Source organism: Salvelinus fontinalis, chromosome 27 (genome assembly GCF_029448725.1).
Source record: "Salvelinus fontinalis isolate EN_2023a chromosome 27, ASM2944872v1, whole genome shotgun sequence".
NCBI classification, from domain to species: Eukaryota; Metazoa; Chordata; class Actinopteri; order Salmoniformes; family Salmonidae; genus Salvelinus; species Salvelinus fontinalis.
The window spans coordinates 18,397,014-18,423,873 of NC_074691.1; the positions used below are offsets into that span (position 1 = coordinate 18,397,014).

Here is a 26,860-nt window from a genome sequence, read left to right on the forward strand (position 1 = left end):
TGTGTGTGTGTGTGTGTGGCTGGGTGTGAATTTGCACCATGCTGATGTTCCTGCTGTATCTGTGTGATTGGCAGAATATGGGTATAAGTGTGTGTGCGTGTGCTGCATATATGTGCGCTGCATGTGTGTGGTGTATGTGGAGTGTGTGTACCATACCACGTAGTGTAGGAGATGGAGAGTGTGCTTGGCGTTTCTCCTCCATTCGTCCTTCCAGAGGCAGATCAGGCGGAGGGGAAATAAATTGGAGAAAGAGAATAAATCAATGCTAAACTGAGCGCCAGCGAGACCTCCTAACCCTGACTCACACACAGGCACACACACACACACACACACACACACACACACTCACACACACACACATTCACACTGTGTCCAGAGAGAGGGAGGGAAGGCGAGAGGGAGAGAGAACAAGGGAGGAAGATGGAGAAAAGAGTGAGAGAGAGAGACAGAGAGAGAGAGGGAGAGAAAAAGAGAGAGAGAAAAAGAGAGGGAGAGAAAAAAGAGAGAGAGAGAAAGAGAGAGAGACCTCACAACACTGACTCAAGCACACTGCATTATAGGGGGAACAATATGACCAAGACTGGGTGTATTTGCACTTGGATAGAGAAGGCTCAAAAATGCACACACACAGCACATGCACATGCACATATCATATCCTCTCCAGAAAACAGAGTATAGAGTATTAAATAGCCCCCCAAAACAATCTTACAATCTCAAACATTATGCTATTACACATTTGTTTTCTCAATGGGAATATGATTACGAAGCATAAGCTTGTGTAAGTGTAAGCTGGAGCGTACACGTTTTCAAAGGAGAGCTATGGTGATATGAGTGGGGGGGTTGGGGTATAGAGATTGAGGTTGAGGTTGGGGCATAGGAGCAATGCTCTTCAGTCTTTTCCATTTTCCTGCAGTCCTCCAAACCCTCCTCTTCTCTCCTGAGTGAGAGCTGATCTAATGCCGAGTGCCACATGTGTTGGAGACAGGGAGCTTTGAAGAGAAACCCACTGGGGGAGCGGTGTGTGTGTGTGTGTGTGTGTGTGTGTGTGTGTGTGTGTGTGTGTGTGTGTGTGTGTGTGTGTGTGTGTGTGTGTGTGTGTGTGTGTGTGTGTGTGTGTGTGTGTGTGTGTGTGTGTGTGTTTCTCCTGCTCTATCTGAAGGGTTGTTTGGGGTATTCTGCACAGGTTGAGATGGGGGGAGGTGGGTTCTTGGGGTCTTGCATTCAGATGTAATTAGTTGACACAAAGGCCTGGTTAAAGCTGGAATCCTCAGAGCCAGTCTCTCTTTGATTGTGTGGGCCAGCTGTGGAGGAATGGCCATTATCTCTCTGAGTCCGGCAGCATAAAGGAACCCCCCAGCCTCACTCACCCCTGCTTTAGGGTTCCCACAGGGGGAGGGCCATGCTGTGGTCACCCCGGTATACACACACACACACAATTGCGTGCTGAGTGTGTTTCTGTATTATAAATATCATAAAGCAGAAGCTCACTGCACATGGGGACACTTAGCCCATTATAGTTGGAGAAATTGAATCTTTACAGCATGCAGGCCATATAATTACTGTTAATTTAACGCTCAGATTCTCTGTCATTAACTCTCAGTGTTTTGAATACAGAGTTGACTGAGGCTCCTGAAACAGAGAGACAGAGCCTATCTAACTGGCTTGTGTTGACAGTCGCTCCAGTCCTTTGACTGAATTAACACAGAGTCTGTCCTTCCTAAGAACAGGACTCACATCATTTATGCGTTATTAAGTCTTGTAATTGGGCGGCCAGTAGTTTGCATATTACACCATTAGGGTAATATGTTTTGCTCCTCTCTGCACACGACTGTTGGAGGCCCTGGTGGCACGTTCGGTAATTCTCGGAATTACAACCTAATCATCACAAATGTTCTTTCAATCCTGGTGATTCAGTATAGGATAGACTGATCCCTAGACCTGCTACTTTATTTGATTCTTTATCCATTGATTTATCTATTATACATATATGAAAAAGTGCATGACTTTTAACCAATTATTTATGCTATGGTAAATAAGTAACTTAATCTAAAAAGTATCCTAAAGTTGCATGTAAACTTTTCACATGCAAATAGCCCTGTCAATGATGTATCTGTAATAGGCATATAAACGAGGGAATCCAATTCCTTAAGAGTGTTTTTATAGTAGGCATATCCAGTTTCTTGCACCATCTTGCTGATTCTCCTCTGGTTCTTTTTCTTGGAGGTTGAAAACATTGAACAAAATATAGGCCTAATAATAATTAACATCCCTCCAAAGAATTGGTTTTGGGTGGAAAGTAACTTCTAAGCAATTTCATATTTTGAAGTCCCCCCCCCTCATAAACAATGGTAGGCTATATTTCAATATTTGCTGTTTTTTTTATATTTATTTAACCTTTATTTAACTAGGAAAGTCAGTTGAGAACAAATTCTCATTTACAATGACGGCCTACCGGGGAACAGTAGGTTAACTGCCTTGTTCAGAATGACAGATTTTTACCTTGTCAGCTCTGGGATTCGATCCAGCAACCTTTTAGTTACTGGCCCAACGCTCTAGGCTACCTGTCACCCCTGTTATTGATATAGATGGCACCTATAGCCAACAGATAGAGTTTATTGCAAGTGTCCCATGATATCGAACATTATTGTGCTTCTCTCTCATGTTATGAATACAAACTATATGTATTATTAGTCCTACTATCACAAAGCAAATCCATACTGTGTTCTAGACCAGTGGTTCTCAAACTGTGGGGTGGCACGAGGAGTCGGTACTCAGTCCGGCTTTAAACTTACTCTTGAAAGTTGTAATAGTAGAATACACAAGGTGTAATTTTGAAATTGGGTTGTGCATCATCAGTTCCTCTTGTCATGTCAGTCATTGTATGCTTATATATTTAGAGATATTTATAACTTGTCAGAAATGTCCAGATCAACTAGTCCATGTCACATAAGTTTATTTTTATTTATGTTTTTTAGCCCATATTGTTGTAGTTTTTTTGTCACTGAAATATCACATGAATACACATTAGACATGGCAAAATGTATAGAATTGAAAGAAAATAAGCTTTAAACCTGGGGGGGGGGGGGGCACGAGATGTTCCCCAATGCTGGAAGGGGAGGCCCGAGTGAAAAAGTTTGGGAACCCCTGTATAAACTACACTACCCCCTTGTGTTCATGAAAACTATGGAGCACAGGTGTTTGCCTTTCATTCTTTGTAATTATTCGTTTTCATCTTATTGAACTAATAGGCTACTGTGTTTGGGGTGTGCAGCCTATTGGCAGGCCTACTTTGAAATGTATTCCCACCACAAAACGCCCGCGTGCCAATGTGGGCGCATGAATTCCGAAGTTTACCAAACAGGCACGGAAGATAGGGACACCGTGGGCGAGCGAGTGGGTTAGAGAGGCTATTCATTCACCCCTCGCTCCTTGGCCCCGATGTGCCCTTTTCGCTTGCCTCCTTTTATTTGTCCCGTCGGCAGAGCGAGCCGCTCGAATGGGTCCTTTGGAATGGAACGAAAAGAAGAGGCGAATGCAGCTGTGACGTGGGCGTTGTTGTTCCATTCACTGCGCTCGCTATGGCAACGGGGCAGAGGCCAGGGAAAAATGCGCCCCTTCTCTTTGGACAGCGTCGCGAGGAGAGAGGCAGCTGGAGGGGCCGTGACAGTTAATATCCCACTGCTCTGAGCGCAAGCCACCATAAATATACACAAAACAATGGTTTTCTCAAAATGTAACGCTATAAAGACATTCTTTTTGGTATTAATTTCAAGGTGAAAAGATTATAGCCTGGTGAATATGAATATATTTGAACAAAAAAATAATAAACATTCGCACAAATGACATAGGCCTAGGCCATGGCTCTAATGCATGTATGCATAGTATGCATCGAGTTTGTGGATGTTTCTCATAAATAGATCAATACTATTCAGAATAAATGACCTCAATCGAATAAATGTTTATTGACTTGTTTTTTTCCACTGAAATAGGCCTAAGAGGCTATCCACTCTTTCTCAGTCAACACCAGCTTTTCACTCTGCTCTGTTAGTCTGCAGCGGGACTGCCAGTATTGCTGGGGAGAGTGATAGGGGCTTCTATAGAATCTCCCGTGACCAATGAGCGGGGTGCTGTCAGGGGTAACAACATCTGTCAACCGTTCTTGGCCAATAAAGAGCTGAGCGAGGCGGACCTCAGGTGTGCGCCTCTACGTCCCCTTGGCACCGCGCCCGGGAGATCGAGAGCAAAACCTAGCTAGCTGCCCGGTGGCGGAAAATAGTAACTGTCAAAGGCAGCTCCTTTAACGACAGAGCTATCACTCCGGCTCCGAGAGTTATGGCGACCGCAGCGTCCAACCACTACAGTGTCCTGACTACCGCCAGCAGCGCGCAGCGGCAGCACTCGGAGTCCGGGAGCATGCAGCAGGCAGCGGTGTACAGGGACGCGCACACCCTGCTCCAGAACGACTACACTCTACCGGGCAGCGGTCATCCGCTTAGCCACGCTCACCAGTGGATCACGGCTCTGTCGCACGGGGACGGGGCTCCGTGGCCGTCGAGTCTCCTCGGAGAGCAGGACGTGAAGCCCATTCTGCAAAGCGACCGAGAGGAGCTCCAGAATTCCGCCAGTCTGCAGCAACAGCAACAGCGACACCCTCACCTAGCGCACCAGGCACATCACGACGCCAGGGCATGGCGAACAAGCACGGCCTCCACGCACATTCCCGGTATGGCTACATCTGATGGCCAGAGCCTGGTGTACTCCCAGTCTGGGTTCGGCCTGGGAGGACCAGAGCAGATGCACCACCACTCTCTGCAGGAGGAAGACCACCACAGCCACAGCCCACATCTGAGCGAGCATGGAGGCGGGGTACAGTCGTCCCTCTCACACCACCAGCACGGGGGACACCCGGAAAACTCGGACGAGGACACGCCGACCTCGGACGACCTGGAGCAGTTTGCCAAGCAGTTCAAGCAGCGGCGCATCAAACTGGGCTTTACCCAAGCTGACGTGGGGCTGGCGCTGGGGACCCTTTATGGAAATGTATTTTCTCAAACCACTATCTGCAGATTCGAGGCGCTTCAGCTGAGCTTCAAAAACATGTGTAAACTCAAACCACTGCTTAACAAATGGCTGGAGGAGGCGGATTCCACCTCGGGGAGCCCCACCAGCCTGGATAAGATCGCGGCGCAGGGGAGGAAGAGGAAAAAGAGGACCTCCATCGAGGTGGGCATAAAGGGGGCTTTGGAGAGCCATTTTCTCAAAAGTCCCAAACCAGGCGGCGCAGAGATCACCTCCATAGCGGACAGCCTGCAGCTGGAGAAGGAGGTGGTGAGGGTTTGGTTTTGTAACAGGCGGCAGAAGGAGAAGAGGATGACGCCCATTGGAGGACAGTTACCGGGAACGGAGGACATGTATGGGGACACACCACCTCACCACGGCGCTCAAACCCCGGTACAATGACCTTAAACCCGTTATAACACATGGACCCCTAAAGGATATGAATGTCCCCCTGTGTTTCTCTGTGCCTGACCAGTTAGCATTGGACCGTAGCCAGCCCAGTGCTAATGTTGGACCTATTTGGAACACAGTGGGGATACCGAGTGTAAGAACTCGAGCACTACACCCCAGACACACAGAAATCGAGAGCTATGGGGAGTTTTCATGCAGTGGAGATGCGACACGCAATTTCTGGCTACATGGACCGTGGTTGGTGTGTGCTAACCAAAAAAGGTTCAATATCATTGACATCAAATCGATTTTATAGTCAAGGCGCCAATATGTCGTAATGTGTAAAAATAAAGACAGTATAGGCTGTGTGCACGAACCTACCCGCGGGAAACAGGCATAGAGATCGCAGCCGACAGTCGGTAAATAAACGCCATCTTTCCTTAATAACAAAAGCAACAGGGGTTTAACACGGTCGAAGCTCAATACACCTGCTGCACCATTAAATAAAAGCCAATACTATCACCAGCATATTATTATTAGGCCTATTGTTATTATCATGGTAGGTATTATTATAATAAACATTATTAGTCATGTTTCTATGACAAAGGCAAAGCATAGGCCTATAGGCTATAGGCTAATGTTTATTTACATAGAACAGGGTCATAACGTATGCCTGCATGGACACATGGGGACATGGGATATATTGACATGTATTTTGAGATATATTGAATCAAGTTCATTTCAATTCAACATGTCATGATTAGTTTCAGTTTTACTAACTATATTTGAATTGCAGTTTGTTAATTGCCATACAATAGTAAACACAGCATATCCTGTACTGTAGACAACATATTTACCAAGGCACAATGTGTCAGTTATAGTCTATAATGTGGTCAGATTGTATCCCAATAATAAATAAATAAATATCCCCAAAATTAAAGTATCCATAATTTTTAATATATCATAAAATAGGCCTACATAATAATAATAATAATAATAATACAGTAATAATAATTGTGTCTTGTGCATACCTTGCGAGGCACAGACCATGTATTAAGTCAAAATTAATTTAATTTTCTCTTGACACCTCATGTCGTGTCCATCATGTGTACATTTCTGCGCGCCTGTTTACAGTAGCCTATGTGTCGTGTTTGTATATTTATTTGTGTTTCCAAAATGCTGTGATCAGAAAGACCGAGAGACTGTAAGGACCATACCATATCACTGAAGCCTGCCTCTGCCTTCGTTTCGTAAGAAGATAATCACGGAATATATCTGTACCAGCTCTGTCTTCAGTGGCTCCAATTAATCTAGACAATGATTCATTCACCAAGAAGAATTGTTCGTGGGATGTAACTTACATTTGTTTTTGTATCGCTTTGTATGTTTGTTTGTTGAATTTTCTCTTGTCAGACCAGTGCCAAAGCACAAACACGTACGTGCACGTGCTCTTGTGCCGCTCAACTCGTGATATACATCTGACAGCTGCAGGGTTGGGGTCAACTTTGGCAATTCCTGGAGTCAAAATTGGTTCATTATTTCAAGAATTTCGATTAAAAATTGAATGGAATCAGGAGGAGGCTGATTCCGAATTTGAAATGGAATGGCAGGAAATATAATTCAATTAATGGGAAATTCTCAACACACTGACATAAATTAGATAACTTGTATAGCTAATACTTGTGAACCAAATTGGTTTGAATAGCATTACATATTCTCGTTATTTACCTCAAAGTATAGGCATAACATCAACTTATATTATGTAGACCAAGGCACTTCAGTGAGATAATAGCTATCAATATCACTTATACTCACCTGGCCTAGTGGCACTGATATACAAAACAACTATTTCACTCATCATTGCATGGAAAATGTAGCCTATAGGCTTAGCCTATTTATTGGCACCTGACTCATCTAACGCCTATGCGTATGAATTGTAAGCCTAATTGAAAAGGCTCCCTGGGAAAATTCAAATTGAGTAGGCCTGCACATTTAATACATTTAAGAATAGCTGAAATTAAATTTGTTTGAATTGTTTTTCCTGTCATTCAAATGTAAATTATTATTTTTCTTGACCATTCAAATTCAAACTCAAAATGCTGTATTGGATTTGAGTTTATCTAAGCATTCTGAATTGACCCCAACCCTGTGACTGATCAAATGAATGGGGAAAAGAAATCAATAATTGCACAATTTCTATATTATGTTTTTTTGTCATTAAAATGTATTTGTTTTTTTTATAATCCTTTTGTATTCTTCTCATGTTCTTTTAGCTTGACGAATGGATCACTACTGTCACGCACAACGCTGTACCAATAGTCTTGGCCGCGCGAGCCTGCATTACAATTATGGATTTTATAAATCTGTCTAGGTTGCACAAAATGTCCTTGAGCGGTTTCCGATAACTGTATATTATCGCTGATTTGCACACATTGTCTTGTGAAAATAAATCGTGTCATTACAGAAGTAGCCAGTCAATAACATGTAGGCCTATACTAAGAATAACAGTGTTTTTTAGCGTCATTTCTGTCTCCACAATTCCAGTCACCGTTTTTCTCATGTTGCACAGATGTAGGCCTACACATTAAACAATTGCGACAATTATAAAAACAATTCGCTTTTAGACGAAATATTGGTCTTTATGTAAAATAGATTATTAAAATATTTAAAGAAATATCCAAATAGCTTACCTGAAATGTTATTAGATTTCAGAAAAACAATACGCTATTACATAATGTAGACAAAGGAACCAAACTTTTGTGACCAGGGCTCAACAGACGGTCGGATAGCCTACACACGTTAGAACGTAGACCCCTATTATTCTCACATTCAGCCGATAAAAATGTCATACTCGACAACCAATACATTAATACGTTATTGAATATTGTGGTTGGTAAGGTATCACTTTCTGTAACTTTTACTTTCAAGAAGACTTGCCTAGTCAAATAAAGGTAAAATAAATACAGACTATTACATTTTGGGGGAAAAGTATAAATAAATTATAAGTGACTATACAAGTTTACTCTGACCGTCGGTGGGATTTCCCCAGTCACATTTTAATATTTGGGCTAATGCATTAAATATCATTCCACATTTTGAGAAGGCTATATGATCAGCTTATGCGCATATTATTATTTTGTGGTGTGATGTAGGCTAGTTATTAGTTGTAAAGGAGTTTTTCTCGTCGAAAACATTCCTGATTCCTTTACTGCTTCAGGGTGTCTTATCCTTTTACTCTCAATGGTCCTGCTGCCTCTGAGCAAAACACAGTGGGGTGCTGCTCTGTCAATCTCTGAAGCAGTCTCACAGTGCCATCTAGTGGACTGTACTGTGTGCTGCGCTAGGTTGGGGTTCTAGGTAGCTGATTTTTTTTTATCACTGAGCAAGTACATCTCTGTGAGAGATGATCTCACCTTCTGACTCGCCCCTCTTTTTATTTCCTTGTAAAAGTCTGGAGTTCTGCAGTTGAGAGAAAGAGAGAGAGAGCATGCCCTCATAGGATAAGAATATATATTAATATTTTTTTTTTACCTTAATTTAACTAGGCAAGTCAGTTAATAAGAACAAATTCTTATTTACAATGACGGCCTACACCGGCCAAACCCGGACGACGCTGGGCCAATTGTGCGCCTCCCTATGGGACTCCCAATCACGGCCGGATGTGATACAGCCTAGATTCGAACCAGGTACTATAGTGATGCCTCTTGCACTGAGATGCAGTGCCTTAGACCGCTGCGCCACTCAGGAACCCAATATCCTAGATATTGGCAATAGGAAATGTATGTCCACACATAGCACAATAAATTAACAAATATACAGTTTTTAAAATGTGAAGAATATGGCTCTAATGTTTGTATGCATGTGTTCACGAGAGAGAGAGTGAAAAGAGAAGAGAAGTGTGCTTGTGTTTGTGTGTGTTTAAAGGAGAGAGACACAGAGGGAAATAAAAACATAGAGAAAAGAGGATGGGAGTGTGAATGTGTTTGTGGGAGAGCAGGAAAATGAAAGAGAGAGAGTGTGTGTGTGTGTATAAACCCATCTCTCTGGAGGAGCCTGCTGCCTGGATTCTGCATATCAGCAGGCGACCATCTGCCCTGCTCCAGGCCCTCACGCTCCTACAGGCATCCTCTGCATTATTCATATCACACACACACACACACACACACACACACACACAGGATCGTTCCGCACCTCCGGCACACACACACACACACACACACACACACACACACACACACACACACACACACACACACACACACACACACACACACACACACACACACACACACACACACACACACACACACACACACACACACACACACACACACACACACACAGGCACGTTCCGCTCCTCCGGCACACACATACACAGAAGCACGTCCGTCCCCCCACACACACATATGTGTGCTCCTAGGCACGTGCCTCACACGCACACACTTGCACACATCACAAACACACTTACACACTCTGAGAGTCCTCTGCCGCTGGCTCCAGCACTGTAGTATGCCATCTGACTCACCAGGGCTTTAGAGTAATAGGGATTCTGCACCAATGCCATTGTATGAACTGGATTTCCCATTCCAAAAGTGAGGCGAGACATGAGAGGAGAGCTACCCACCATCTATGTGGAGAGACCCTCAATGGATTTCAACACAATATGGCTACAGACTGAAAATGAGCCCAAATCCTCCAAATCTTATTTTCCAGCGCTTATTCTTTGGCTTTCTTTTTTTGTTTGTCTGTCTCTCTGTCTATTTTCCATTATCCCCTGCTCTGTCTTTCCATTATCCCCTGCTCTGTCTTTCCATTATCCCCTGCTCTGTCTTTCCATTATCCACTGCTCTGTCTTTCCATTAACCCCTGCTCTGTCTTTCCATTAACCCCTGCTCTGTCTTTCCATTATCCCCTGCTCTGTCTTTCCATTATCCCCTGCTCTGTCTTTCCATTATCCCCTGTTCTGTCTTTCCATTATCCACTGCTATGTCTTTCCATTATCCCCTGCTCTGTCTTTCCATTATCCACTGCTCTGTCTTTCCATTATCCACTGCTCTGTCTTTCCATTATCCACTGCTCTGTCTTTCCATTATTCCCTGCTCTGTCTTTACATTATCCCCTGCTCTGTCTTTCCATTTTCCCCTGCTCTGTCTTCCATTATCCTATGCTCTGTCTTTCCATTATCCCCCGCTCTGTCTTTCCATTATCCCCTGCTCTCTCTTTCCATTATCCCCTGCTCTGTCTTTCCATTATCCCCTGCTCTGTCTTTACCCTCTCTCTTGCACCCTCCACCCCTCACACACACAAACAGACACAAACAAAAGAGCAAAAAAGGCTAATCCTCTCTTATTGTTTGTTTGGCTTAGTATTGTCTTAGCACATTGAGAGGGACAGAGACAGATGTGTGTGTGGGTGATAACACACATTGATAGATAAAACTGTAAGTGATGATAAGATATGTCTACGGGACCTATGGAGTTGTACGATGTTGATCCCTAGATGCTGATTGAGAGATACAGAAATACAGAGAGCGAGAGAGAGAGATTGACAGAGTGACAGAGAGACACAGAGAGACACAGAGAGAGTGAGATGCAGAGACAGAGAGCGAGAGAGAGATAGAGAACGACAGAGAGACATAATGACAGAGAGAGACAGAGATACAGAGACAGAAATTGACAGAGAGACAGAGACAGAGAGAGGGAGACAGCGATAAAGAGAGACAGAGATAGAAAGAGAGAGACAGAGAGAGATTGACAGAGAGACAGAGACAGAGAGACAGGGAGAGAGAGACTGACAGAGAGAGAGAGAGTCTGACAGAGAGAGACAGAGATACAGAGACAGAGAGACAGAGAGAGAGATAGACAGAGAGACAGAGACAGAGACAGAGAGAGAGATTGACAGAGACAGAGAGAGAGAGATTGACAGAGAGAGAGACAGAGATCCAGAGAGAGTGAGAGAGACAGAGATACAGAGACAGAGAGAAAGAGAGAGAGATAGAGAGACAGAGACAGAGAGAGAGATTGACAGAGACAGAGAGAGTGAGAGAGACAGAGACAGAGAGACAGATAGACAGAGAGACAGAGATACAGAGACAGAGAGATATAGAGAGAGAGCGAGATACAGAGAAATAGAGAGAGAGTGAGATACAGAGAAATATAGAGAGAGAGAGAGAGAGAGAGAGAGAGAGAGAGAGAGAGATACAGAGGGATTGACAGAGATACAGAGACAGAGAGAGAGATAGATTGACAGAGAGACAGAGATAACGAAAGTCAGACAGTACGGTACAGATAGACACTCAGGGAGAGTAAGCAATCCTATATATGATGCCACACAGACGTAAAACACAATAAAAACAAAAACAGGGTAAAATTTTCACAGCTGTTTTTTATGAAATATTATGAATAACAGATTTTCACACAGCCACCCACCTCTAGTTATCATACGTTCATAGGAAGTTATTATCTATTATGTTACAGAGTTTTTATTGTAGCTCATGTACATGTTTTGTTTTTATTTCTCGCTCACCTATTACATTACCCAGTATACAGTCTGGGTGCAAGTGTTTCAGCCAATGATCTATATATACACTAGAACACTAAAATACACAAGATGACTGTGTTGACACCACACTGCCTTCATCTTGGCACTCCCCTACCGTTGTAAAAATATTTTGGGAGCTAGAAATGCATTTCTTAATGTCATTTGTTTTTGCCACATCTATTCTATTAAAGACACCTTGATGCATACTTTTACATTATATTATGTGAGCTACACATAAAAATGTTAGATAAAAAAATACATAAAACATATTCATTAAATTATCATTTGTAGAGATTACTAATGTTACTCTCCCCACTACAACATCAAAATACTTAAATACATGCAATTTTGTCCTTCAAACATTTAATTGAAATATTGTAGAATTTAATTCGCTACTATGGAGGACTGCTTCTACTGGGGAGTACCAATATGGCCGACCAGTGTCTTTAAAGCCTCAAAATGGCCAATACATAGCATCTCCAATCCAGGGTATATATACATCATTGGTTTAAGCACACAACACAGACTGACTATGTAAGAGATGGCTGGGTTGTTAAGCAACAAAACCGATGAGGGTGCAACTCTGGGGCAAAACAACTGTCAACTCCAAAGGATTATTGACAACATGTAAACTATATTTAGTCTCCAAATGTTTATTGAAAACATACATTTGCACAATAAGCACTTGTTGTTTATCAAATATATTGTTACAGTTGTTGGTTAGCTACTTAGCAAAATTGAGCCATATTAGCTTAGATGTGACATAAGTCAAAACACCTCAAAACAAGACATGGTATCAAGAACAAGATACAACTATCTGAAACAATCTGCCTACGATTGCCCACATGGCAGCTTCTTGTCATTGTTGCTACAGTAGGTATCTGACCATTCAGAATCAGGCAACCTGTCTATATGGCTCTAGTGGTCTAATAGCACAGATCTCATCAAGGAAGTGACACAATAGAGCTGAACTCTGACCCCTTACCTTGACTATCTAGAATGGAGAAGGACAAAGTTGCCCATAGACACTGTCAAGGTTGTGTTCCCATCCATCATGGTTAAGGTTAGAATTGGAGAAGAGACAAGCTGATCCTAGATCTATGCCTATGGGCAACTTCTACCTTAAGAGTTATCTGTAGGGGCTTTCCGAGTGGCGCAGCAGTCTAAGGCACTGCAGTGTTGCGGTGTCACCAAAGCCTGGGGTTTGATCCCATGCTGTGCCGCAACCAGCCGTGACCGGGAGTCCCATACGGGGGCACACAATTGGCCCAGCGTGGTCCGGGATAGAGGAGGGTTTGGCTGGGGGAGCCTTACTTGGCTCATTTATTGACTCCTTGTGGTGTGCCGGGCACCTGCAGGGTGATTTGGTGTTTCCTTCGACTCATTGGGGAAGCTGGCTTCCGGGTTAAGCGAGCGGGTGTTAAGAAACGTGGCTTGGCAGGTCATGTTTCAGACCTTCGCCTGTCCTGAGCCCGTTGGGGAGTTGCAGCGATGAGACAAGTTTGGAATCATGAAATTGGGGAGAAAAAGGTGGTAAAAAATGTTCTTTTTTTAAAAAGGTTTATTAAAAAGCTAGCAGTTGAAAAATAAAAGTTTTTACTGCATTATTTGAGCTTAGAATGTACATTGAGGGGAATTTTGCAAGGGAAAATATTTGTTTAGGGAATTTTCAAAATACTTTCAATATTGTTAATTTCCATGAGGACTATGCCTGGAAATGCCCTTGTCCGGAGCAAATTCTTCAAATTTCAAACGTTCCAAAAAAGTGGTTAAAATAAAAAATGGCAATAATGGATAATAACTGAAAAATGATATTATGTAGTTTCTTTCAATAGCCCTCTGTGACTTTAAATAATATTTCTCTGTGATTCCTAAAACTGTGAACTGTGATTCCTAAAAGATGTGTACGGAGATTTGGTGTACTCAGTCAGATTTGTCTAAAATCCTAAATTAATCAGGAAAGAGCAGGGTCAGCTATACCCTTAAGGACCCCTTATTCATGTTCTCATTACATGTAGTGCAACAGGACCACTCATGGTCTGTAAAGTTCTCTACAAACAATATTGTTAACTCTGTCAAAGTGTTGAAATATCTTATAGAATAGTTGTGTTTTTATTGGGCATTTTCAAATAAATTATTTTCCATATTTTACAAATGTTTGTATTGAGCTTTTATATCTAAAGACAAAAATGTGTCTGTTTTGAGTATCTGTTCTCAACTCAGTCAGTGGTCTGTCAACTCCGTCATTGACGGAGTCAATATGATTATTTGATCAATATTCTGGAAGAATATTTGTATCATTGTTCTGCAACATATGCTTAAACAATTGATGTATCTGCTGTGCTGGACCTAAGGGATAATATTTGCTTTATAAATGTTGTTTTATGTTCTAAATCTAGAAAAACATGCCAAAATGCTAATGAAATTAGCCAAGCATTTAATAGTGCTATAAAACTAAACAGTTTGGAGGTTGGTATGACATATTTGAATAATCTAATGTTAGAATTAAACAATCAAGGCCATTAAACACTAAAAAGATAAGAGGATCAAGGCACTTTTCATATAATTCATTAAAATACCTTTATTTGTATGGCATGTTTAATGGAAACAAAGATTCAAAACTTCAAAGATACGATAATACAATGTCCTCTTTTGAACAGCATTTTCCAATCAACCCTGATTTGCAGAGGGAGTGCTAACACAATTCATTGGACAACACCCAGTAAGCAATACTATACACATTAAAAAGATCACCTAATGTACTATAAATTAGATGGCTCATATTCAAGGTTAGAACCACTTTTCTAGGGGTTCTGATGCTTCTAGCCTTGATTTGCATTTTGATTGGACTTTTTAATGGTTATAGTATTGCTTACTAGTTGTTGTCCAATGAATTATGTAATCACTCCCTCTTCAAAACAGGGTTGATTGGAAAATGCTGTTCAAAAAATGACATTGTATTATCATATCTTTGTACTCCCTGACAAACGGCTATGCAGCCGAAACGCGTCAGAGTTTTTAATCTTTGTTTCCATTGAACATGCCATACAAATGAAGGCATTTTAATTAATTATATGAAGAGTGCCTTGGTCCTCCTTTCTTTTTGATGACCAATTTACCCCTTTTACCAAAGAGCACCTTCTGTCTGCCAAAATGTACTATTGTGTACCTTAGCAGCGCTTCCCTTCCTTATTTTTTTCTAGAAATGAAACACTTGTTGGACAATAGTTGCAAAAATGAAATGCCTTTTATGGTGTCTGACAGAGTTGACATACACTGAGCATACAAACCATTAAGAACCCCTGCTCTTTCCATCATACAGACTGACCCGTGCATCAATCTAAGTCACATTATCAAAACATCCCCATCAAAATGTGTCAGTTTAAGATAGATATCAGGTTTCCTGCATGGGTTACGTCTCAATCCACCACATCTGCCTATGTCGGCCTTCCGCATCTGCAATGGAAGGTGGCCGAGGTACAGCCATCTTTATCAGATCATGAAACATCTTAAAAATCGGTCTTCTCACGAAAACCTCTGTAGCCTCCGAATGGTTACAAACTCTTATGACCAATCTATGGAAAGGGGAGACTCTCACGAACACGACAGTGTCTCAGTTTTGCTCTAGGACCATCACTCATCTGACTGTAACCCAAACAAATGCATGGAAGTATGAAGGTAGTTTTGTGCCTCAAAAAATAAGGGGTTAAATATGTGAAGAAAATAAAATATATATATATTTCCAGAGCGTTCTTATATCTCCTAGATGTAGGACAGACACCTCAAATCCTTATTATTTATATTTTTACTGACATTTTTTGCCATTTATAAAGGTGTTATTTAATGTGTTTCAATGGGCTATGGTAGAAAAGGCCAAATTCAACATTTTATAAAATAATATTTTTTATAATGATCCATGGTATGACCATCTTAAAACAATTCCATATGTTAGATTAGTACCCCCAAAAAGAATAATTTGCAGGGGGGGATTGGGGACCCACAAAGCTGCGGGTGTGTTTGCTACGCCAGTGTACTAGATAATGGACATAAGCATGCCCCAATGAAACTCACAGGTCATTTGGTAGTTGGGTTTAGACTCAAGCCTAAACCCAACTACCAAAGTTCAGCATTCATCAAACAGTTCAGCATTGTTAGTTCAGCATTCATCAAACATTACTTGAACATGTCACGATTCTGTCAACCATTAAGAGAGGTTTGCTTCAGGTCTAGATTTAGATTATAACACAGTTCTGACAAACCAATGGCAACCCAGTTCCAGTAGAATAAGAGGACTGCACACAACAGAGACGTACAATCACACTCCGCTCTTTACCGTGTTCAAATAGGAGAGAATCTGAACAAACACCTCATTGGCAGCAATAGAACAAAAGTACAAAAATATAAGAAAATAAATAGCTACATTACTAATAGTGTCAAATAATGCCTCATTATAACATCCCCTCCAAATGTAAACCAACAGAATCAATAAACATGAATACACAAAACAAATAGAAAACAAATCATTAGAAAACAAATAAATAGAAAATAAATCATGTACATGTAAATACATAAATAATATGCTTTCACTGGCTTAAAAGGTAAAAACCAAGGACTTACAGTAAATCCATAAGGCTGTGTCTCTCACATGGCTCTAATAAGTGAAGGCAAGAAACATGCAGACAGGGTATAGGGACACAGACAGTGACAGACTGATGCATCATCACACAAAGGCTTATGTATCACTGTGTAAATTCACACCGTTTTACCCCATATAGAGGACTCTGTTTTGTAGTAAGATGTGGTCTGAGCACTTTAGCCTTTCAGGAGAGTAAACTTCTTAATAAGGTTTGCAGAGGATCTTCATCATATCATCATAAACATCACCATCATAACCATTACAATCATCATCTTTTCCATACTAACGTCTACACCTGCCCTGAAGACAACCCAATACTTCACTACTCATTCATTACTATTCTCTGCTGCGACCGAACAGATGAGAGTCCTGTCTCTGTGTGTTCTACTGTGGCCATGTATCTCTATCTGTGTCTGTATCTTTATATGTGTCTGTGCCTGTGTCTGTGTCTGTGTCTATATCTGTATCTATATCTGTATCTGTATCTGTGTCTGTATCTATGTCTATATCTGTATCTGTGTCTGTGTCTATATCTGTGTCTGTGTCTGTGTCTGTGTCTATATCTGTGTCTGTATCTATATCTATATCTGTATCTGTGTCTGTGTCTATATCTGTGTCTGTATCTATATCTATATCTATATCTATATCTGTATCTGTGTCTGAATCTGTATCTGTGTCTGAATCTGTATCTGTGTCTGTATCTGTATGTGTGTCTGTATCTGTATCTGTATCTGCGTCTGTATCTGCGTCGGTATCTGCGTCGGTATCTGTATGTGTGTCTGTGTCTGTATCTGCGTCTGTATATGTGTCTGTATGTGTGTCTGTATATGTGTCGGTATCTGTATCTATCTGTATGTATATGTGTTTGTATGTATCTGTGTATGTATCTGTCTGTATCTGTATGTATATGTGTCTGTATCTGTATGTATCTGTGTATGTATATGTGTATGTATCTGTACGTGTCTGTATCTGCGTCTGTATCTGGGTATGTATCTGTATGTGTGTCTGTGTCTGTACCTGTGTCTGTATGTGTGTCTGTATTTGTGTCTGTATCTGTATCGGCATCTGTATCTGCGTCTGTATCTGTGTCTGTATCTGTGTCTGTATCTGTATGTACAGTATATCACAAAAGTGAGTACACCCCTCACATTTTTGTAAATATTTGGGTATATCTTTTCATGTGACAACACTGAAGAAATGACACTTTGCTACAATGTAAAGTAGTGAGTGTACAGCTTGTATAACAGTGTACATTTGCTGTCCCCTCAAAATAACTCAACACACAGCCATTAATGTCTAAACCGCTGGCAACAAAAGTGAGTACACCCCTAAGTGAAAATGTCCAAATTGGTCCCAAAGTGTCAATATTTTGTGTGGCCACCATCATTTTCCAGCACTGCCTTAACCTTCTTGGGCATGGAGTTCACCAGAGCTTCACAGGTTGACACTTGAGTCCTCTTCCACTCCTCCATGACGACATCACGGAGCTGGTGGATGTTAGAGAGCTTGCACTCCTCCACCTTCCGTTTGAGGATGCCCCACAGATGCTCAATAGGGTTTAGGTCTGGAGACATGCTTGGCCAGTCCATCACCTTTACCCTCAGCTTCTTTAGCAAGGCAGTGGTCGTCTTGGAGGTGTGTTTGGGGTCGTTATCATGTTGGAATACTGCCCTGCGGCCCAGTCTCCGAAGGGAGGGGATCATGATCTGCTTCAGTATGTCACAGTACATGTTGGTATTCACAGTTCCCTCAATGAACTGTAGCTCCCCAGTGCCGGCAGCACTCATGCAGCCCCAGACCATGACATTCCCACCACCATGCTTGACTGTAGGCAAGACACACTTGTCTTTGTACTCCTCACCTGGTTGCCGCCAGACACGCTTGACACCATCTGAACCAAATACGTTTATCTTGGTCTCATCAGACCACAGGACATGGTTCCAGTAATCCATGTCCTTAGTCTGCTTGTCTTCAGCAAACTGTTTGCGGGCTTTCTTGTGCATCATCTTTAGAAGAGGCTTCCACCTGGGACGACAGCCATGCAGACCAATTTGATGCAGTGTACGGCGTATGGTCTGAGCACTGACAGGCTGACCCCCCACCCCTTCAACCTCTGCAGCAATGCTGGCAGCACTCATACGTCTATTTCCCAAAGACAACCTCTGGATATGACGCCAAGCACGTGCACTCAACTTCTTTGGTCGACCATGGCGAGGCCTGTTCTGAGTGGAACCTGTCCAGTTAAACCTCTGTATGGTCTTGGCCACCGTGCTGCAGCTCAGTGTCAGGGTCTTGGCAATCTTCTTATAGCCCAGGCCATCTTTATGTAGATCAACAAATATTTTTTTCAGATCCTCAGAGAGTTCTTTGCCATGAGGTGCCATGTTGAACTTCCAGTGACCAGTCAGTATGAGGGAGTGTGAGAGCGATGACACCAAATTTAACACACCTGCTCCCCATTCACACCTGAGACCTTGTAACACTAAAGAGTCACATGACACCGGGGAGGGAAAATGGCTAATTGGGCCCAATTTGGACATTTTCACTTAGGGGTGTACTCACTTTTGTTGCCAGCGGTTTAGACATTAATGGCTGTGTGTTGAGTTATTTTGAGGGGACAGCAAATGTACACTGCTATACAAGCTGTACACTCACTACTTTACAATGTAGCAAAGTGTCATTTCTTCAGTGTTGTCACATGAAAAGATATACTCAAATATTTACAAAAATGTGAGGGGCGTACTCACTTTTGTGATATACTGTATATGTGTCTGTCTGTATCTGTGTATGTATCTGTCTGTATCTGTCTGTATATGTGTCTGTGTCTGTATGTATCTGTGTATGTATATGTGTATGTATCTGTGTATGTATCTGTGTCTGTATCGGTATGTATCTGTGTCTGTATCTGTATAGGGTCAGCTGTTAGCACCCAGCCTGAATAAATGGTGTACGCCTCAAAATCAACTCATGAGGTACGATGACTCATTGATGCACCATATGGACAGAATTCTACACCCTCTGTTACACGCACACACGCACACAGGACCCACAAGCGTCTGCTGAATGACAAACACTTGTAATGTCCACATCTCACCATCATACACCATACATCAGTGATGCACTAGAAATAGAAAGATTAGAGTAGACTGTTTCACTATTCCACATACTGTAGCCTACTATTAAATAAGACTGGCAATCAACACTGTGGATTATAGTAGTTGTTTCATGCATAGCACAGAGTGAATTGATGCTATAAGTAACAATGGCCATTCTATTCCTTCTATTTCTAGAATCAATTCATTCTAAAAGGGGAGTAGACACGCCATGTATTTGATGAGAACAGAGAGGCTGAGCAAAGGCCTAACAGTTATTTTCAATCTATTGCATCATTGTGCGCTTTCTCTGGCCTGAGGCACACACACACACACACTGCATCACAATAAACATTAAAACAGGCCAGCGTAGAAACGTAGATAACAGATAACCAGCAGGGTAGTGTGATTTTCATTGGCACCTATTAGCCATGCACCTCCAAGTATATCTAGTCTATTTAGTCTATTTCTACATGGGTGTTTCATCCGCTCTCAATGGCTGAATGTACATACACACAACTAAAGATCTCAAGTAGCCTCCTCTCCTCCTCTTCTTCATCTGAGGTGAAATAATTGGATAAGTGGAATAAAGTTCCAGTAAGCATCCACCATATTGCTTTCACCAATCCAATGTTTTCAGATCTGTGCAGATGAAGGAGAGGAGACGAGGAAAGGAAGCCACTTTAGATTATTGAGGTGTCCCCTCAATCCACAGTATCTGAAGCTCGCCCTCAACATCAATGACCATTCTACAAAGGACTGAGGAAATACTCAATGATGGGTTAAGACCTGACTGCAGATGCAAAGTGTCAGTCATCTGGGTAGAAATAGATGCATTAGAATTCCTAAAACCTAGACCAGCACAAGGGGTTAGTTGAAGGTCACCAGGAAGTTTGGTCATATCAAACAAGCACTGAGAGGTTGTACAGAAGAACCACACAGAGTATTTACATTATATGACATTGGGATAATATATATAATTTGCAGGCTATCTATACTATTTATACTCATATTGAACTGTACTCATTCACATCTTGCCTGAACAGTTCCCCACATATCATATATAATATCAATTTAATGACTCATATTTTGCAAGGATGCAAGTCAGGGGGTCAGTATGTCAAACACACATGGTTGGGGCAATGCAGCTCAATTGGGGAACACAGGTAACACACACACGGTTGCCATGGTAAGAGCAACTCGACAACAAGAAACTGGGCGACAGGTGTTGACGTCACCCAGGCGGAGGAGTTTCTCAGTGATTGCGTCATTAACTCCTGATCTCTCTTTCGCAACTCTTTTCTCCATCCCTCTCGCTTTCCCTTTTATCTCTTTCGGGTTGATCTTTTCCTCTCTATCCCTCTTGGGCTCTTTCTCTATTGCTATATTACCCTTATTTTCTCTATTTTGCTGTTCCTTTATCTCGATATTCAGTATTTTGTTCCTCTAGCACATTGTGTGTAGAAGCTCTGATACCATCCCTCATTAGCACAGGCAACAACAGCCACTGGCAACAGAAATGCCCCCCAGTAGTTATTCCCTCCTCAACAGGTAGAGGGCACTGTATGGGGGCGGCGTGTGTGTGTTGTGTGTGAGTCATATGGCGGTCAACACTTGAGCTGCTCCATCTCGGAGCACTCCGTGTCCATGTCCGAGTCGTAGAGTGAGTGGCCCGTGCGGTCACTGTCTGGGGAGATTGTGTGTGTGTGTGTGTGTGTGTGAGGAGGACTGGCCTCATCCTGGAAGGTGTCTGTGCGGGAGTACAGCCCCAGGTCCTGGAGTTTGGACAGGGAGTCATCGTCCTCTGTGGTGTCATCATAACAGAAGTCCTCCAGATCAACGAACCACTCGGGCCAGAAGCGCCGGCGGATCCTCTCACAGTACATGGCCAGGTTGATCAGCTCGCCTGGAGTGGACAGGGTGGTTCAAAGGTTAACACAGAGGCAAAGGTCAACAAGATCAGCTGAGAATGGGTAAAAAATATTTATTTTAATAATTAAAGGTGGAGTCTCTTCTAGAGTCTGATTTCTCTCAAGGTTTCTTCCTCATCGCTGTAACAAGATATAAAAAAAATTGCCTGGGATGTTCTTTCTGGGGAGTGATGCTAACCATGACAGGCAATGTGGTTGGTGGTTAGCTCACCTTTGATGAGCTGCTCTGGCCGTGTGCCCGGCAGGGTCCACATGGCAGGGGCTAGATGGCTGAACACAGTGGCGTCCACCATGGACAGCTTAGGACCCATCAGGTACTTCTTATCACCTACCCAGAGAAACACATCAAGAATCAGTGAGCGAAAAGAATGCTGTATGGAAACAAGAGCCATGGAGTAAAATGTGTACCGGAAATTAGTCCACATGGTGTAGTATCCATCTTTCACCAGAAGAGGACAGAGTTGTACAAGGCTGTTCCATCTAGCACTTGAAACTGGCCATAGTACTATATACCTGACAGAGGAGGCTGGTGGAAGGAGCTATAGGAAGACGGGCTCATTGTAATGGCTGGAATGGAATACATTGAACAGAGTCAAACCTGTGGTTTCCATATGTTTGATACCATTCCATCTTTACAATGAGCCTGTCCTCCTATAGCTCCTCTCACCAGCCTCCTCTGATACCCGAATAATCTATAAAACAACAAAGGAACCTACAGCTGGCTTTAGGCCTGGCCTAGATATGAAATGAAGCATGCTTCTAAGGCTGCAGATGGTACCTTGTGAAATGAGACGGGGATGATGATCTTTAGGACTAAGTGTGATCTTAATGATTATCTACAGTGTGCTCTACATACCGAGCAGGGTGGCCAGCGTCCGCATGTCTTTCTCCATCAGAGTGTAGACCTCCTCCTTGGTGAACCGTCCAATCCCGTGGCCGTACATCTCTCTCTTCACGATGCCGCCGGTCAGGTGACTCAGGATCCACTTGAGTAGGTCACTCAGCGGGCCGCTCACCGCCAGCATCTTCTGGGTCTCCTCCAGGTTGTCCACCCACTGACAGTACGCTATGGTCCTGTCATCACACACAGACCAGCAGAGATTTTCATTTGGCCTACAGCAGGGATCATCAACTAGATTCAGCCGCGGCCCGATTTGTTCTTGAGTGGATGGCTAGGGGGCCAGAACATAAATACTAATCATTTGTAGACTACAAATTGACAACAAGAAGCCCAAACAGATATAATATTTGAATAAAACATAATCGTTTCAAACCTTGCTTTCATTTGTATACGATCACATACAGTATATCTCTCTATCATGCTTGAGATTTTTGGAACAGATTTCCAAAATTAAAATCACTTGGAGCTGATTTGCTTGTGTTTTTTCAGTCTTTTATGTCCAACAATGATTCTTTTTTATATAAACTTTGTTTTGTTGGGCTCTGGAGACTTGGAGGGAGGGATAATAAAATTGCCAAATTCTCCACTGGGGGAGCCCTAGACCACAGTATCTCAAATCTATTTGCTGATATAATGTGTGCTCCCGACGGCACAGTTGGTTGGAGCATGCTGCTTGCAACACCAGGGTTTCAAGGTTTCATTCAAGGAACAGATTAGATATTATGGTTTGTGACACAATCACATTCACCAGTGTATCATATATCCTTCCCCAGTATCTAGTGGATGTCCTTCGGTAGTGTATGGAAGTGTCTCACCAGTAGAAGTGTTCCTCCACCATCTTAGTGACAGCCCGGGACACAGCATTCTCCTGCGAACTGAGGTTCTTGTTGAGGCTCACGCCCAGCTTCTCCTCCAGGAAGTCGATGATGAACTCTGTACCAGACACCTGCTCCTGGTTGTACTCTATCCATGGCATCTTCCCCTGGGGAGAAAGCTTCCCATCAAAGTAGTTCTGCAGTAGAGCGAGAGAGAGAGAGAGAAAGAGAGAGAGAGGGGAAAGAGGGAAAAGGAATTTCAATGGTCAATTCCTCTTCAATAGAAAATGACACAACCATTACATCAAAATCACTCATTCAAACACGCACCAACCCAAACATCTCTCTCTCTCTCACACACACACACACACACACACACACACACACACACACACACACACACACACACACACACACACACACACACACACACACACACACACACACACACACACACACACACACACACACACACACACACACACACAGACACACACACACCCACACACACACACACACACACACACACCTGGTAGGGCAGGTCTACCATCCGTAGGTAGGTTTCTATCTTGAGGCAGAAGGGGGAGAGGGAAGGGACACCACTCTTTGGCCTGGAGAACTGGTGAAGGATGATGGCATCTTTAGAGTTGAGCTCCTGTTCTTTCCTATGGACCAGCCAGGACAAGGCAGTGTGAGCTCCACATTCTAATTACTCCTGTTTAGACATTTTATTCAAAGCAACTTACAGTTAGGGCATAATTATATGCATGAATTGTGTGTGGGAAACAAACCATCAACTCTGATGTAGTAAGGCCATCCTCATGTAAGGCCATCCTCATATTGGATAAGTGGAAATTAAGTCCCAATTCAAATACACTGTAGACTATTTTACTATCTCTCGATATATGCATCCCCTGGTAGGCTGTAGTTCACACGTTCATGACACATTCACCTGCAGGCGATTATAGGCTAATGATCAAATTGTAAAAACAATTTTTTTAAAGTAAATATTCTTAGATCTGATACATAAATCCCATGTGCAATAGTATGTCACGTTTTACAGCTATCTAGCACAGGGAGCATTGCACAAGACCCAGGCTGAAGCTCACTTCGGGCAAGGGCGCCATTGCCAACGGGACACTACAATGTCAAAACAATTAGGACACAACCGGATGAAATATTGCAAGACATTAACATGGCCACTGTAGCAGATAATATTACACGTTTGTACTGACCAACGTGGTCACAAGTTAAGTCGATTTGTAAGGAAGTTGTTAACTTCATGAAGGTGCTTAAACGCGAGGTCAACGTCATTGCTGAAATTCCGAGGAGCTGTCCAGTTAGATGTGGTGCTGAAATGCCCACATGCCAACAACAAAAAAGCGTTTTGATCCCATTATCTATAGTGCAAATTGCTTCGGTATAATGACATACAGGAAGAGTAAATCGTTACAAAGTAACTACTTAGAGATCGATGTAGAATGGATCTTCATGACAGTTTTTTTTAAGTATGAAAGAGCACAGGCTGAACAAAAACAAACGCTACGTCATTGCTGAGTAGGCCTTGGGCTATTGTTGCTGCAGGTAACCCGATATGTTTTTGGAAGGACAGCAGCGACCGAAGTCAATACGTTATTTCAATAAAAATCTAGGGATTCTATAGCGAAGCTGCAGTTTCCCAGGTTATCAGATCGCCAATTTCTGTTAGCTCATGTCTATTTGGGCCTGGCTTCTCTCTTAATAATTATCTCACGAGCGAGGTTAGTAAAGGTCATTTTATCACAACCGCAGTGTTTTTCTACTGCAAGAGAGACAGAAAACGAGGAGACATCTTTGGCTTGGGTAAAGCCATATAACCAATATCACACATGTACTATCATCCCATGCCCTTGAGAAATTGTAAGGAAATGAAAGACAACCTTTGCAGCAATAAATATGATCTTCTTATTATTGTAATTACAATGAACAATCGCTAATAACATGCGTCTAATAGGTACATCACTAGAATACGAAGAGCCATAACGGCCGCATGACTCATTGGTTTATTTTTCCATAACGCGACTGAACATGGAATCTCATTCAAGAGGGCGGTTACATCACATTCACAATCCACCCACTCACGAATCTTTATTATCAACCTATTCCGCTCGTGCAGCGCTCAACTCGCCCAGATTAAGTAATATCATACATTGAAAATACAACAATAATATAGACATGTGATGTTCCTAAATAATGCCCAGGCACTACGGCAACCATTCATATTGATATCAATGCCACGAGTAATTGACTGTAGACAAGCGTGTTCTGCATCTACAGTGTTATTGACAGGGCTCTGTTTTTTTGGTAGGCCTACCTGATGGCGAGCAGCTCGTGCAATAGATAGGCAGCGGTGGCGAGCAGAGCGCCCCCGGCCAGATAAAGCGTTTTCCGCCACCACGAGTCAGACCCAAGGGCCGACATGATCCCGCCGTAGTCCTGCAGAGGGTAGGCGATGATGTACCCATAAAACGAGAGCTGCTCATCGGAGCCGCCCAGACCGAAAGAGAAGCTCTGGTTCCGGCCAAGATCAACCACACACGAGCGCGTCCAGGCGAACCCGACGCGCCAGTACATTCTCTCGCTCAGTGGCCTCTTTCCGCCTTGCTTTGGCCGGTTTTGGCTTCATCAACGGGGGCTTCATGGGTGCCGAGGGGTCGTCGCGGTGCGGGATGTGACGAGGAAGAAAGTAACGGCCATCTCGCCTGGCGGTTATCCCCGCAGCGGGGTAGGCATCCTCCGCAGCGGATCGCCGCCGCTCTCTCTCTCTGCCGCGGATGAGGAGTGACGTCACGAAGGCTGTACCTTTGTGTATCAGCTCCTAGAGGCGGAGGGCAAAAACATCAATAAATACACCATGTTACTCCAACAACAAACTCTGTTTTTGCAATAAGCTGGATAATACTACATTTCATACCAATGTCAATGCAGTTGTCTAGGCTACGTTTATTTTTTTTACAGTAGTCCCAGTATAATGGACAGGTCTGCTTTGCAAGAATATATGTAACTAATCTGCATTACCTCTGCTTACCACTAGATGTCGCACTACAGCCACATACCTATTTCCTCAGAATGGTGGTGTAGCCTGTGACTTTGGCAGACCGACATATTTTTATGCAAGATGTTCAGTGCAGTGTGATAGAAACTTCCAGACCATTACACATTTCAAACAAGTCCAAACTAAACTCTCAATCATCTCAAAACTGTCTTCCTCTCCTTCATCTGTAATGATTTGCAAACAGCCAGTAGGTGAAAGTAATAGAGAGGATGACCACCAAGTCTGACTTCATCTTGACTTTCTTTTCAAATCGGGGTATATGAAGCAAAATATAGGAGGAATTCACTATTGGGATGCCCCCAAAGAGAGGGGACTATTAGAATGAACACCCCCCAAAACATTACATTTCCATGCAATAGGACACAGTTGTGCTCCGAAGTCCCCTGACAAGCAGCTTTATTGT

The 26,860-nt window shown here is 42.8% G+C and overlaps 2 protein-coding genes across 2 annotated transcripts; one reads left to right on the top strand and one right to left on the bottom strand.

Moving 5' to 3' along the window:
• Window positions 1–4,080: 4,080 nt before the first annotated feature.
• Window positions 4,081–7,691, top strand: pou3f2a (POU class 3 homeobox 2a). The gene has a single exon (XM_055885117.1). The coding sequence runs from the start codon at window positions 4,333–4,335 to the stop codon at window positions 5,458–5,460; it is 1,128 nt and encodes a 375-aa protein (XP_055741092.1). The 5' UTR covers window positions 4,081–4,332; the 3' UTR covers window positions 5,461–7,691.
• A 4,121-nt stretch (window positions 7,692–11,812) lies between these two features.
• On the bottom strand, window positions 11,813–26,191 carry faxca (failed axon connections homolog, metaxin like GST domain containing a). The gene is made up of 6 exons (XM_055885116.1): window positions 25,717–26,191; window positions 23,893–24,028; window positions 23,364–23,560; window positions 22,504–22,721; window positions 21,859–21,975; window positions 11,813–21,622 (listed from the first exon to the last, which is right to left on the bottom strand). The coding sequence occupies exons 1-6, from the start codon at window positions 25,974–25,976 to the stop codon at window positions 21,324–21,326; spliced, it is 1,227 nt and encodes a 408-aa protein (XP_055741091.1). The 5' UTR covers window positions 25,977–26,191; the 3' UTR covers window positions 11,813–21,323.
• Window positions 26,192–26,860: the final 669 nt, after the last annotated feature.